The sequence below is a fragment of the Platalea leucorodia genome (assembly GCF_965183815.1).
Source record: "Platalea leucorodia genome assembly, chromosome: 8".
NCBI lineage: Eukaryota > Metazoa > Chordata > Aves > Pelecaniformes > Threskiornithidae > Platalea > Platalea leucorodia.
The window spans coordinates 36,826,339-36,841,849 of record NC_138830.1 but is presented as its reverse complement, the minus strand read 5'-3'; the positions used below and the strand labels follow the sequence as shown (position 1 = coordinate 36,841,849).

The following is a 15,511-nucleotide window of genomic DNA, read 5'->3' as shown; positions in this document are numbered from 1 at the left end:
ACCCAACCAATCTTCATTTCCACCGTTCACTCTCATTAGCAGTGTCACGGGGGAAAGCTGAAGAGCACCGGCCAGGACCCAGCAGCCTCGTGGTGCCGTCAGCCACAAGCTACGCAGGGGATTCAAGCAACCCCGCTTTCCTCCATGCCTGACGGACCAGGGGCACACACCCCATCCCAGCCGGTGGGCAGCTCTTCAGCTATCCAAACAGAGTAATTTCTGACCGCCTCATATATCCTCACCAACACGAGCGACCAAGTGACCGAAGCCGGGCGGGCGTTCAGCTGCCGCCGGAGCCACCAGCCGTGTTGTGGCGTGGAGACCCGGAGGCGTCGAGGCCCGGCAAGAGCCGCTCAGACCCGCTCAGCAAGCGGCGTCCGTCCCTGCCGGCTGGCCGTGCCGCTGGCTTCGGTTGGAAGCAACACGGGCTGAAACCCAGCTCTCGGGGCTGTTTTTTGGGGCAGGACAAGAAAAACGGAAGATATTCACGGAAAGCGGACTCCCCCTTGCATTTCAATGGGGTTGGGGTTCTTTTTTCGCTTTTCCCTTTACCCCCCCCCCCCCCCCCGCCCGCAGCCCGGCTGCCGAGCGGGGCCCCCCCGGCCCGTGTCGGCGGAGCACCGGGCGGTGCCGCTGCCCTCGCCCGCCGGCGGCGCGGCGCAGAGGCGGAAGTGGCGGCGCCGAGGCCGGCCAGCGGCGGCGGCAGGAGGTAAACGCCGCCCGGAGCCGCCGGGGGGGCGCGGGGCTGCGGCGGGCGGGGAGGGGGCCGGGGGCGCGGGGCCGGCTGCCGGCCGGGGCCGGGGGCCGGGGCCCTGCGGGCGGCGGGGTGCCGCCGGGGCAGCGCAGGGGCGGGCTGTCGGGGCGCTCTCCGTCCCCCCCCCCCGTGCTGTCCCGCTCGCAGGACGGCGGGGCCGGGGCGTTCTGGGTGCGGGTCGGCAGGCGCCGGCGTTTGGCCCTGGCAGGGACACGCAGGCACCGGGGGAGAGGCGGTGTCACCGCGGGCGGCGGAGCCCGGGGGGCCCGGGGCTGGCGGCTGCCCCGGAGGCGCTGCCCTCGCTCTTTTTCCTTAAAATACAGACGGCCCCCTCCCGGTTAGTCTGTTACAGGAATTAAGCGGCAGCAGCCTGACGCGTGCCAAAGGTTGGCGAAAAAGGCAGTAACGATGATCGCAGACGTTACTTATTGCCTGGGGTTGGTTTTTCTAAAGCACCCCACAACGGTTTGAGTGCCGCTGCTGCCCAAACCCACAGTGAGGGGACCCCACTCCCGAGTGGGGACAGGGATGGGGCTGCGCTCATTGCAGGGAAAACTTGCCTGCTGGGATAACGCTGCAGAGACACAACAGCAAAGGGCTCCTTACCTGAGTTTTTGCAGGCCTGGTGTAATTTCCAGGCTCCCTCAGAGTTGCTGAGCTGAACCAGGCAAGAGCCTGGCCTGCGTGGGGAAGGAGTGCAGGGGCAGCGGGGTCCGTGCTGCAGCGACGGGAGCAGGATGAAACGGGGTCCTTGTACTGTAGCTTTCTAAGGTGTTACTCAGATTTCTGTTACCCTCCTGCAAGACACTAGGAGATGGGTGCCCAGATCCCAGACTTCCCAGTGTTTGAAGGCTCAGACCAGACCTGGACTGCAGCAGCCCTGCATCCTCCTCTTTCTTCTTTACGAGATGCTTTTCTAAAGGCCTGTGTGATGTGGGAGCCCGTGGCCTGGAAACACTTACTCCTGCATCTTGCAGGCACTCCTTGAACTCCTGAAGTTCAGTGTGAATTTTATGATTCACTGGTTATTTCCTGTATTTTCTGAACAAGCGAAAGGCTCCTGTGCTAGACACAGTTTAAGGTTATAGTAACGAAACAGGGTGGGCCATACATCCCAGTGCCCTGGTTTGACGTGCTGCAAGGGATGGAGATGGTTCCCAGCCCCAGCTACCACCCGGAGGACAGCCTGTCCATGGGAGGTCATCCTTCTCAGTCTGGCAGCCCCTGGCAACAAAAGACCTTCCCACCCACCATCTAAAGGACATCTGAAGAGAGGGACACTCTTGTGGTCAGCAGTTTTACTCACAGGCCAGTGTTTGGCAGCCAAGGGAAGGCTGTTGGGGTTGAGCAACAGGGCAGAAAGCAGGAAGGAAGGGATGCCGGTGGGGAAGCAGCTGATGGTGTGACAGAGGTGCAAGCAAGTGGTCAGAGAGAGGGGGTAGGACGTGGGGCTGGGGCTGAGCCAAAAGCCCCAAATTACTTGTCACTATGATGTGATGGAAGGGCTGGCTCTGAGCGCCGCTCTCTGTGGGAGCAGCTTCGGGGGGCTTGTGGTGACCAGCTCGCGGACACGTTCAGGTGGTTTGCGTACACACCAGAAAGGAGAGGTGGCCATGCCTGTCTCCTGCGCTGTCAGAGACATGCTCTCCAGCTGTCACAGCTCAATCTGGCATTGCCCAATCTAGCACAGCTTTTCCACTCCGAGTATCCATAGCCTGGGAGGTGTTTTGGTTCTTCCTTGCCTTGGGAGCAGAGTTGGGTGCAGCTGTGTTAGGTGCAAGTATTGCATTAGCTGGCCAGTGAGGAACAGGTCTTACGAGAATGGGGAGATGGATATGCTGTCTTCTAGGTGCATTGCTGCAAGAGGTGAATGGTGGGAGAGGAACAATAAATGAGCAAAGGGATAGCCCTGCGTGTCCTGCTACATGAGCCCTGAGCTCTGTAACGTATCCTTTAGTGAGGACAACCAGGGGACCAGGACCTTGGGCAAAACACCTCTGCCTGCTGTAGGGCTTCAGTCTGTGCGAACGTGCCAGAACCAGGAATGCTGGGTGCTCCCTGGAGCATCCCAGTTACGCATCTTGGCTGGGCAGTCAGAGGCACAAGGACTGAAACTCTTTGCTTCAGTCTCTGGACTATAAAATGAATGGGCTCCAGTGGAAAATGAATGCAGAGCTTTGTGAACTGCCGGGTCTTTGGGATACTATGTCCCGCTGTGCTGTGCTTTACAGAATAACTGTAAACTCCTTAAAGATTACACTTGCTTTAACAACATCACCACCTTCTCTAGGAAATAAAGGTAAATCCCCACAATCGCATCATGCTTGTGCTTAGTGGTTGCTGTATGCACTCGCACGGCCTCAGGCTGTTTTCCCTATGGTCTCTGAGCTCACCTATGTGATTTTGTAGGGTGCTGAAGATGGCAGGCAGCTCCGCTCCTTGGATCGGCAGCGCTTATCTCTTCCTCCAGTCCACGTGCAAGACTATTGCTCTGCCCTCTCTCTACGAAAGCTCCCAGAAGAAACCTAGTGTGTTCAGGGCGCTGAAGCTGGCATTCGCAGGTACCCATCCTCTCTGATGTCTTGGCATGCTGTCTCATCTCTTCGTGCAACGCCATGCCTTTCTTTAATCTCACACTCACGGGTAAGGGGAACGCTGGGGCTCACTGTATTTAGGAAAGACAGTAAAGTGGAGCAAGTTCAGCAGATGGTTGGGGGCTGGAGCACTTGTCCTGTGAGGAGAGGCTGAGGGAGTTAGACCTGTTTAGCCTGGAGAAGAGAAGGCTTTGGGGGGACCTACCAACAGGCTGCCAGTACCTACGGGGAGGTGGAGATGGAGCCACACTCTTCACAGTGGTGCGTGGGGAATGAGAGACAACAGGCATAAATTGAAACTTGAAAGGTAGATACCAGATATAAGGACAAACATTTTTCCCATGAGGACAGTCAAGCAGTTGCCCAGAGCTACTGTGTATTCTCCATCCTTGTGGGTTTTCAGAACAGGACTGGATAAAGCTCTGAGCAACTTGGTCTGACCTCAGAGCTGACCCTGCTTTGCATGGGAGGTTGGGCTAGAGACTGCCTGGGCTTCCTTCCAACTTGAACTATCTTGTGAGTTATCCTACTTTATGAATGTTTGTTTAAGCCCATTTATGTAAGAGGGGGAAAGATTGCAGTTGCTGTGAAAGAAGATTTAACTTCTGTCTTTATACCACCACAGAAACATGTTTTCTGCTTTGAGAAGCTGATTTTTAAAATGAGTGACAGACAATATAAGTTGTTTTCTGATATGAACAGGCACAATTACATTGGCTTCAGCTGTACATGGTCCTGTTTACACCAGAAAAGGATTTGAGATGCAAATGGCCATAAAACTATGTTTCTGTATTCATCCTTGTACCAAGCTGATGGCAGAACAATAGTAATTTGAAGCATTTATCATATTTACCTAGAATGACTGTCATGGTGTTCTTTACCTGTCATACAGCTGAGCCTATATTGTTTAACTGGGCTTGTGTAACTATACTGTAATTTCTTCTGGCAATCATCAGTCTAGCAAAGTCGGCTCGTTTATCCAATACAGGCCTGCTCATCTTGCAGCTTGATCCAAAGATGTGAAGCAGCAGGAAGCCCGACACAGTTGTCCAGTTAGGCTGGATTTATGGCTGCTTTGTGTCACTGGAGTGTGAATCTGCTCACACATTTAAAGGAAAGCCCACAAAACTGCTAAATCCTACCATGCTTATTCAGACCTAAAAAGGAGATGAAATCTGAAGCTGTCTGAAGTTTCATGAAGAAATGCGTGCAAAGTCCTCTCTTTGGAGGTAGCTTTACAGCTGTCTTGTACACCATTCATAAAGGTCTCCATGTCTGTGCAGCTTTTCCCTCCCCAGCCCTCTTACCCTGTTATGGAAGCTTTTGTTTAACCAGCACTCACAAAAAACAAAGCATGAAGGAAGCGATAAAAAGACATTTCTGGTCAGCCACACTGAATTAAAGTGCCTTTCCTAGCTGCCTAGCCCCATGTCCGAGTTACGCATCTGGTCCAAACTAGACTTTCTGATACAACCAGGACTCAGTAAACCCTGTAAAGCCACTGTTAGATCACATACTTTTAAATGCCAGGTCACTTGTCCTGCCTAATGTGGAGCACACAAGTCTGCTTTGCCTTGGGATTGTCCTCCAAGCATGTCTAAATAATGCCATGACCCATGGTTTAGAAATACCTGATGTAGTGCCAGCCTGAGCTGGTACGTCCGTACAGCCCTGTGCAACAACAGGCCAAGAGGTTAATTCGGGTCTGGAAGCAGTATAGCTAGCCTCCCACAGGCCTCTGCTGCAAAACAGAGAAAAACACATGCTCTAAACTGTCATCATCAGCATATAAAACCCTTGTGGAGTCAAGGTCAATGTGCACAGCTAATCAAAATTAAATTTTGCTGGGAGAAGGAAGAATGAAGGCCTGGACAATTTCTGTTGTCCATGTTGCTTGTGTTCCCCCCGCACTAATGTTACAGGGTACATCCCTGGCTTCTCCTTGTTTAGGTTTTACCGTGAATCAATTCTCTGTGCAAAAGAGCTTAACAAGTCAAGGCCCGATCTCAAGCAGCCTAATTCCTGTGGCTGGATCTATCATTTGCCATTTGTGAGATGTGTTAAAGGCTCAGAGCCAGCCAAAAGTTACCTCTAGGCACGGGGTGGAGAGGAAACACTGGGTCTCTTTCCAGGACCTTCATCACTGCATAAAACTCCAGTCACAAGGACTGAAGACTGACTGAGCACTGAGCTGAACTATGCGCTTTCATCTCTAAAACTTTCCTGTGCTACCAGTTTAGCATAACCATTTCTGTCCTGGAAACGGAACCTCAAACTTAAAACCTGCCCTAATAAACAGCGGTGGGATAATTCCCTGGGGTGTAGTACCATATGGCTTCAGTTGGACACCAGACTTCATGGGGATTGATGGTGGCAGGGCAGCAAAAACTTAATCCTTTCCTCTTCGTTTTACATACAGGTTTTCCAGCCCAGAGGACTTTATCACAGAGAGAAGAGAATTCAAAAGCTACTGCATTGCAGGCTTGGTGGTGGATGGGAGTGGGTCTGGGTTGTCTTGTCTCATGTCTGGATAGTGACTCTGCTCACTTCTCCCTGCCAGACTCCACCGGCAGTGTGAATGGTGTGGACATGCTCAAAGTGCACTGCAGCCACCCGCACCTGATAGTCCAGCTCAAGTTCTGCAAGCAGGAGAACTGCCGCCGGTTTCTGCAGAGTTACCGGGAAGGAGTGCTCCAGGAGTCCCTCCAGAATCACCTCCAGCTCTCCTTGGCTGTGACCACGGTGCCTCTTGAAATGGAGCTGAAGGCTGGCAATGAGCACCTCGACAACATGCTGAAGGATGAGGATCGCTGCCTGGAGTGCATCTACAGAGAAAAGGTGAATGGGAGAGGGAGGGAGGCCAGGCAACAATGAGGAGCGGTAGCACAGGACTCAGGAAGGTGGGCGCAAATCTTGCTTTGCTGCAGCATGCTGGGTCCTTGACTTCTCCGTCTTTCAGTTCTCAACTGTAATATGGAGAAACAGCTCTGCCCTTCCCCAGAAAAGAGCCATGCACTTTTCTGGAGAGAAATAGAGTTACCTAAAACAGCCTACAGAGATTCTGCTAAATCACTGGTTTCTATGTATAACCGTTAGTGTGGCTGTTATCACCACTAAGATGAGGAATTATAGAAGGTGCAGTTGAGAGCACAAGCAAGTGTGCCTCGGTACACCTGTGAGGCAGGCAGAGAGGACAGCAGACCTGTGTGGAACGATCACCACTCAGCACCTTCCTCCCCTGCCTCGCACACTGCCAGCTCTGAGAGGAGCAATGGTAACTGCACCTAGAAGTGAGCGTGAGTGCAGACACTCTGCACATTATACCAACAACTTGTGAGAGAGTGGGGACACATAGCATCTGCTGCCAGCAGGAATAGGCTGCCCGTCTGAAGGCAGAGTCTCCCTCTCAGGGGCGATATCTAGCGTTTAGCTCATCACGCACTTCAGCACTGGCACTCTAATCCTGCTAGCAAGAACAGTGAGATCTTGTCATCTCACCACTAAACCAAGGCACTTGACATAATTGCCTTTCTCCTCTCCTCTTTTTTCCCCCACCTGGAACTAGCAATACCTTACAGCTCTGGTTTCCTCTAGATGGTCCTGAGAAATAGGTAGTCACCATCTACTCAGGAAGATGAGGCACAAGAGCATGTTTTGCCAGGTTGCTTTTCTGCAAGCACAGAGAAGGAAATGCAAAGCTTTCAGCCCCAGACCAAACAACATGTGACATCCCATACCCTGTCAACTTCTGCTTGCTGCTCCCTCCCTCTGCTGAACTAGCTGACTGGACAAAAGAGATGGGCTTATTCTCAGTTCCCCAAAACTGACTCAGTCTGACCTCTGCCTAACAGTGCAACAGTCAGAAAGATAACACTAAGGCACAGCCATCACTGGCTGAGGGCAGTGCTGGGTACCAACCTGCTGTATGTGAGCTGAACGCTAGACTGAGTCTGAGCGCTCGCCAGGTTTGACTCTTCCCACATGCTTTGCCTTCATTACTCCTTTTCTCATTACCTCCTTTTTGGAGGTCAGACTAGTTTTCTCTTGGTTAGTGAGAACAGCTGGCTTGGAGAGGATCCAGGAACAGCAAAACTTAGGTAATGGAGGGGCAGAGAGAGAGAAGGGGGATAGCAGGAGCTGCCTGCTTTGGTGGGCATGAGCTGTTGAATCAGGTCACCCTATTTTGTGGGTCTAACCCTCGTGGAGTAAGTCAGAGAAGCCACACTGCCAATGGTGCATCCTAATTCTTGCAGAGGGCTGCTGACAATAAACATGGACTAGTAGCAGTTTTGTGCAACTGGTAAGCGCACACTGCTGCATGTGAGAAACCCGGGAGGGGGAGATTGCCTATTTCGTATCACATTCCAGATTCAAATTCACAGATTTACAGCCGGAACTCTACTAGGCTGTCTCATTTGGTCAGTTTACAACTCAGGCTATAGCTATCTCATTGCTCTTCTCTTGACACCATCATCTTAAGCTGCACCTTGCAGCTAAGCATCTACAGCTTTGCGAGATGGTGAACCTGGCACGAATCACTGATGCTGTTTGCATTACAGCCTGACCGCCTGCGGGATGAGGAAATCACAGAGCTGGAGGAATGCCTCAAGAGCCTGATTGTTCACCAGAGCATCAACAACAATATGGCTGTAAAAGACTATGCGTCTCTGAACTCCCCATCTCTACCTTACCCTTCTCAAGGCAGCTCCCTCTCCCCACAAGTCACCTTCATCTTTCAGGGACAACAGTTCGGTGAGTAGCTACGAGTGACCAAGAGAGCCCTTGGTCTTCCTCACTGCAAAGCCCAAAAGGGAGGACTGATGTGACAACATACTGGGGTCTACCTCAGATAAATCAAGGATTTCCTAGCATCCCATAAGGAAGGAATTACAGTAGTCCTAAGATATTGCCATACTCCTTCAGATCAGGCCTCAACCTGTTTTCTTTCTGGGGTGGCACAGAACCAGATGCTTCAGAGTCTGTGTCCCTTCCAGGTTCCTCACATTTTAAAAGTCCTTAATACTGAAAGGAAGAATACAGAGTAGTTCTCTTCCTCCACGTCATTTGGTTGAGGTGAGTTAATAGCATAGGTTGGATCAGACTGGGCAGGTTACTACGGACACCATCAGCCCTGCTTTCAGCCAGGACTGATGTGTCCAGGCTCCCTGCAGTACACCAGCTTTCTTTGGGGTATGTCCCCTACAGAGAGCTTTCAGATGGTCTCACATAGCAATTTTAGCTTGAGATCAGCTAGGTCATTTCTGAACATGCTTAAGCTGCGTATACAGTCTCCAGTGCTAAACAGCCAAGGGAGAGCTCCTGTCTGCACTTCAGTATTTTGAGGATGCTTAGGTAGGGAACAGGGGACTTGGTCAGAAAAGCCTTGCTGAGTTGCTTTTGAAAGGCTGAAACAAATAAAGAGGATGTCCATCAGAAAAAAAAAATGAGCTCTGGCAAATCACAGGACAGTCCCATCCTAGGGGAGGAAAAAAAAAAAAAAGGAAAATACGCATTGCCAAGCTTGCAGTGTGGGGGCAAGCCCAGATACTCTGATGTTGTGGGAGGATTTCAGTAAGGGAGCCGTCTGAGCCAGGCAGGGAGCTCAGATGTGCCCGGGCCGATGGCTGTGAGCAGGTAAGTGTGTCACCACGAGCTACAGTTTGCCACCAGCGCTGCCCTGGGGGATGGCAGACTACATGGAGAGCGGAATTGTCCAGCTCATACACAGAGAGCAGGCAGACCCTAAGCGGTGAGGCTTGCTCCAGCTGATTTTTCCCTTCCCAGTGGTGGAGGAATGCCATCAGAGCCCACAGACCCGTGTGCATGACCCCCTGCCCGTGGCAGGGCAGTCCCTTTGGCTTCACTGCTCTTGCACTTCTCCAAACTCACAGTGCTGCCCCGGTGTTAAAACACTGGAGGACAATCAGAGCAGGTCCACAGCAGTTTAATAACGTGCTGTGGACACTGAACAGATTCCCTGCTCCCCAGAATATTGAGCAAGCCTTGGACTGGCCCAAGCTGCATCACGTCAGCCATGAAATGTTTTACCTGCCCTCTGTCCCTTTCAGCCAACAGAACGCTCACACCAGACGACCACCAGAAATTTGCCAAGCTTGTGTCCAAGAAATGGAAGCAAGTGGGTCGCTCTTTGCAGAAGAACTGCCGGGCCCTGCGGGATCCTGTCATTGATAACCTGGCCCTTGAGTATGACCGAGAGGGACTATACGAACAAGCTTATCAGCTGCTTCTCAGATTTATCCAGTCGGAGGGGAAGAAGGCCACAATAGCACGGCTGATCGCAGCCCTGGAAGAAAATGGTCTCATCAGCTTGGCTGAGGAGCTCTTGGGCCTCCATTCCAACGAGGACTGCTCCTAGAGCCCGGAGGGTAGTGGCATTGCTAAGGGCTTTCTTGCTTTAGCTAGTGTATGAGACTGCTGCCAGTGTCTGGGAATGTAAAGTCCTGAAAATCACTGCAAGTTTCCATGTGGATGGGAATGCCCGGGGGAGGGGTTCTGCGCTCGCAGAAGCCAGCACAGACCTCTGATGTTCCTTATTTCATTCTGTTTCCAGAAGTCAATATTACCTTCCTATGAACTGGTGAGAGAGACTTTCAGCCTGACTTCCTTCAGGACTGCAATGTCACAGGGAAGCAGCCAGACAGTTAGACAGCCCTAGGGGAGGGTGGGGGAGAGGAAAAAAGCAAGGAAGGCATCTCAGAGGATTTCTCTGGGAATCGGACAATACCGCTGTTTCTCAGGCTGTGGCCCAGGGCCATCACCTGGAGAGCTGCAATATATTTTTTTATATTGAAGACATTTATGCCCTCAGGCATGACATCAAGCAAAGACAGAGGGGAAATTAAGGAAAAGTCAATTTTTTATTCTTTTCCTTCTTTGTTCTTCAAACGAGGAACATCTGTGGCAAGTGCATCTGTCCTGCCCTACCCTAGGATAGCTTCTTCCCACCTCTCACCACCTGAAGGTTTCCTTTTTACCTGGGACGGTCATAATCTTCTGCAGGGCACAAGATTGCTGCTGTAGAACAAATTTCAGGCACTGAACAAGCAATATGGACAAACAAATTCAGAGAACGATTCCCAACTTTTTCTGGACCGTGGTGGACAATAATATATTGACTACATCGTGCTTGGCTCTTTCCCACCAACCCGAGGGAGCCTGCATCTGTGAAAAGCAAAACAGAATGCTGGAAGGAAAATAGTCTCCTAGTCAGCAAGTTACCTGTGGAGCGCAGATTGGAACTGCAGCTCTAAGGTGTGTCACAGCATCAAATAGCATCCTGACCCCAGCCCACAGAGCTGAGCAATCGCCTCTGACCGGCTGGCTGCTAGTGCCTTCGCTCTCTTCTTAAGCACCTGCCCTCGGCCTGCTGAGTTCACTGGAGAGGATCGCTCACGCCATCGTGTCCCACAAGAGTCGGGATTTGCACAGAGCATTTCCCTGACGGTGTTGTCACTGTGTGACAATTGGGCATCGGCTGCTATGCCTGGATTTACCTGCCCTGATTTTGAGGGTTAAAAATGGCTTAAAGGACAAAGCACCCAAAACCCAGGGCTGACTCATGCTTTCTGTTCCGGTGGGAGAAGCCGACTCTCTCCTGGTATGGTTGATGCAGATTGCAACAGAGCAGAGTTTACACCTTTGCCCATAACAAAGCAACAAGTATCTTGCATGACATGGGTCCCGTGAAGCACAACAGCTTGATTACCTTTGACATATTCCCTATATGTCGCTTTCCTGATATGTTTTTACTTATCCTTTTTCATTAATTCTATCCGTCTTTGCCCTTCCCATCCATGGGAATAGCCAGTGGGCCTTGGAAATTACTTCAGATGCAGAGGGTGGCTCTGCCAGCACACGTAAAGCCTGTGTGTGCACACAAGTATCGGGCCACTGGCAGTCATGGTAGGACCAGCTTTCAGACAGGCAAGCCCTGATGGCCTTTTAAACCACAAGTCACATCTTAATCCTTCCTGGAGTCAAAGCTGTAATTTGGTAAGGAGGGACACAACCTGGGATTTAGGTGTGGGCTCAGATCTGCACTCCTGGGGCCAGTGCTGCTCCCTTAGCTTCTGCTAAAATGCATGCTGTGAGCATCAGCTAACTGAAGACCTGGATCAGGAGGATTTAGATGGCCAGCTTCTACCCACTTGCGGTTCATATGCCTCAGATGTGCTGAGCATCGTGTTCCTCAGTGTAAGCCCGAGGAACCTGGCTTTTTTCTGCAGATTTTGAATCCCCAAGGTTACATACACAGTGTGGAAGGGAAACAGAGGGGTCAAAGATGGGGAGAATGTTTTCAGGGTGTGAATGAATCTGTTTCTGTCTTGCACTTAGCTTCAAAGGAAGCAGGACTTCATGCAGGCACTCTCTCTACAAAGACTGTGGCTCCATGAGCTTTTATTAAGCCATTCTACATCAGTGCTGTTGCAGTCTCATCTCCCCATTCCTGCTCCATGTCCTACCCTCTCCCTTACAGTACTACCAGCACTCTTCACAAAATGAAGCAATTCTCTCTCTGACAGTTTTGCTTTTGGGACCAGCACAGCGATGCTGATCTTAGTTTAGGCTGCTGTGGAACCATACCTCAAAGCATTTAGCTTTTCTGCCAGATCACAACTGGGGAACTCTGTTTGGCAGCAACCCACCTGGCAAAAGGTATTAAAAAAAAGTGGTATTAAAAAAAAAAAAAAAATCAGAGACTTGAACATTACTTTAACAGCAAGAGGGTTTGCTCTTGATTTTGCAAAAATTATTTTTTTTTAGAAAACAAGGTTATCTGCAAAGCCTGCTGTCTCGTTTGTAATGAATATTTCTAAGCTCTCAGACTAGCTATTCCTATGCACAACTTTCATATACTGTTATAAGGCAGCCACTGAGTGGTGAGAACTGCTAGCTTTTACAGCATCTGTTAATACTCAAAATAAGAAAGGCTTATTATTTAGCATCTACTTCAAGTCCAAAAAACTTCTTTGCTGCTATTACTGTATTACAGAGGACTATGCATGAATGCTTTTTTTCTTAATGCAAACCTTGTGCATTTTATTCCTCTGCCAGCAGTTAGCATATGTGCTTCCTCTTACTCACAGATTCCCTCTCAAAAGTGCCATTAAGTGCTGGAGCTCCTGGCAGCCTTTCTGGAATATCATCATCTTTAACAGCATTCACAGGTGCCTTCATTGCAGAGGCTCGAAGGAAAAGGGTTTTCCAGTGATATTCCATGGTGGAATTGTCTTGAGCACATGGCATGGTTTGGAACCGTAGCAGTGGCTGTTTCATACCTTCTTTTCCACGATCGGTCGTCATCACCGTCATCATCATGAGATCTCAAGCGGACTCCTTCCTGCTAAAAGAGTAGGGTTTTTTTAGTATTATCTGGCACAAACATAGATAGAGACAATTTTCACAGAAGCCTTAGAATGAAATAGATCAGTTGGATTGTGAGTACATGATGTCATTTGCATTGCTTTGGCATTTGGCTGGGGCTCAACTCTAAATTTACTTCTGTTTTACCCAGAAGATTTTACAGCGGTTTTACACCAGTGTGCAAAGACAAGGAAACTCGCGTCATGCGGGGAAGGAAGAAGCACTCGCAAAGGAAAAAACATTAGCAGTGATTTGTTGAAGAGATTAGCAGCATGTCTTTACCTCGGATAGTAATGCAATGAGTGGAACTGAAGAAAGAGCTAGATGTTGGAGATACTTGCTGATACAATAGAAACTCAGTGGTGTATGCTAGACCAAGGGCTATAATAAGCACCCCCGGTGACTCCCTGGCTGTCACACTGTTGAAAGAGGAGCGCACTCATGCTTTCTTCCTTGCCTGTGCAAAGTTAGTTGCACACATACTGCACCTACTTAGATGCCAGACATGCAAGCGGCACTCCCTTACTACTATTTATACTGATTACCTAATGTCTAGTGCATGAGATAAGCCATGGGCAGCGCTGCTGCTGGTGAATTTGGCCTTATCCCTAACAGCTCTTTTCTCTATGGATTGAGAGATGTCCGGGGGAAGAAAAAAAAAAATATTTTCGGGGGCGTGGTGATGTTTCAGAATCAAACATGCAGCAAACCAGCACACAATATTAAAAGCAAATAAAGATGCTAATCAGTTGCATATAAAAAAAGAAATAGACAAAGTATAGAAGAAACAGCAGAAACCAGGCCAAAATGTGCTTACAGGAAGGAATCCAAGAAGGCTTTTTTGTGGTACAGATTGTTTTTGTAGTTTTAGCAATGTTTCAGATTTGAAGGAGGCTCCTTTCAGTCTGCCAGAAAGAATAAAAGATCCATCCAAATGAGAATTTGAATGATTTGTTTTGGCACAGCTGAGCTACAGTGTTCAAATGGATAATAACAAAGAGGAGAGTGAAAGTTAAAATGCTCACCAGATCCACTTTGACATGAGGCATCTGGTAGAAGTAAACCTGAGAGTATACCCTGATATAAAATTGTCACGAAGGAAAAATATCAAACTGTCCTGGAGGGCAGAGCCAGTGAAAGGCAGACACTAACCCTCTTAGATGCTTGTTAAAAATACACAATAGATTAATTAATCTGCTGAAGACGACGATGCACCATCACGGCAGATAAGGAAAGTGCTCTCTTCCAGCAGCTTCAGTTCTCACATGCTACAACTGCTTACTGTGGACCAGTTTGTCAGGTGAAAACAGTACGTGACTCAAAAATATGGAAAGGGTTCAGCATTATTGATCGGAAGCACTTAAAAATCACAGGCCAGATCTTAAAGAAATTATAAAATTTCTTCCAGATTTTCATAGCAAGTCAAATTAAAAACGAATGTCGACAGCTCTCAGCAACGCTTTCCAGCTTTCCGTTTTCAGCTTCATCCCTACCATTGAAGAGATGGGTGTCTGGATTATTTTCAATGCAAAATGGGGTGCTAATGTCACAGCACTGCAGGTTACAGAGCTTTATAAAAAAATGAGAGCCTCCAAGTAAAACAGTTTGCTGGAGTTTCATAGCTGGGAAGTCTCAGAACTGTATCCATTTCAAAATTTGGGGGAAGCTGAGGCAGAAAATAGAATACACTTTGCACCACTGTCAAGATACGGAAAACAGAAGGCCAAAAATGTGTGTAGGCTTAGAGCTGAGGGAAACTACTTGCTCAGAGAAGGCATAGATGCTTGCTGCGGACACTGCTCCAGACAAAGGTCTTTTCCCAGTGTGAGGTGGGGTTTTTCCTTACCCATTAATTTTGCCATTCATTTCATTCAGCATTGAGAAGCCGTCCTGCTGCCTGGGTCACCGTGTCACCTCCCCTCTGCAGTTTCAAAAGGTGCCTTAGAGCCACCGCCGAGTCAAACCCCAGCAGCCGGACTCTGAAACCAAAAATGAGCACGTACAGCAACGAGGAGCCTCAAATTCGCTTAAAGTGCTGATTTAGTTTAACTGAAAATCCTGGTATGGCTGTGAACCTTTGGTATTGTACACCTTAAACTGAGGAGATACTAGAATGGGAGTCAAGAGGGTTTCTTCAGTCAAACCCACATACTGGAGTGTGTACATGAAATTGGTGAGATATACACTGCTTTACGCCGGACAAAGGTCTGGCCATTTGTCTTTTGTACAGAGATGGGCTCAAACGGTGATGCAATTTAAGGCCTCGAGTCAAAAAATTTTTTTTTTTCTTCTCTGGATTGAATTTAAAAGCCACTAAAGGGATTTGGCCATACATCTCTAACTGAAAGCCGTAGGAGATGTGTGGTTAAGTCCCTTAGTCATCAGTGGAAAAATCCCTTGCTGATCTTCTAATTCCAAATTTCCGTGATACTCAGCAAGAGATCTGGATCAGCCATCTACAGCTGTGGACTGCAATGCCATGTATACTCAGGTCTAGGACATTCAACCTCCAAGGAATTGTCTTTTATAGAAAAAAGCACTTTGGTCTATTTTTTTCTCCATTCTTTTTTATAAATAAATATATACTTTTGATGAAAAGTGCCTCAAATACTTTCATTAAACACTTAATGCAGTAGTAAGAAAGGGGTTCACTGAAGTTCTGGCCACGTTGGCTATCACCAGCTCTGAGGAGCATCCAGCCAAAGTGTCTGGATGCACAATAGGGTCCTGCCCAAAGTCATACATTTCTACTGACACGCCCAGGCTGGTGCCCCACCTG

General features: G+C 49.2%; 1 protein-coding gene across 2 annotated transcripts; it reads left to right on the top strand.

Moving 5' to 3' along the window:
• The first annotated feature begins 672 nt into the window (after nt 1–672).
• Nucleotides 673–15,218, top strand: TRADD (TNFRSF1A associated via death domain). 2 transcript variants are annotated; one of them, XM_082319131.1, is made up of 5 exons: nt 673–709; nt 3,164–3,315; nt 5,909–6,186; nt 7,908–8,100; nt 9,417–15,218. In XM_082319131.1, the coding sequence occupies exons 2-5, from the start codon at nt 3,174–3,176 to the stop codon at nt 9,722–9,724; spliced, it is 921 nt and encodes a 306-aa protein (XP_082175257.1). In that variant the 5' UTR covers nt 673–709; nt 3,164–3,173; the 3' UTR covers nt 9,725–15,218. The 2 variants fall into 2 exon arrangements, with proteins under 2 accessions (XP_082175257.1, XP_082175258.1); XM_082319132.1 differs by lacking the exon at nt 673–709 and having other exon boundaries at nt 3,302–3,397.
• The last annotated feature ends 293 nt before the right edge of the window (nt 15,219–15,511 follow it).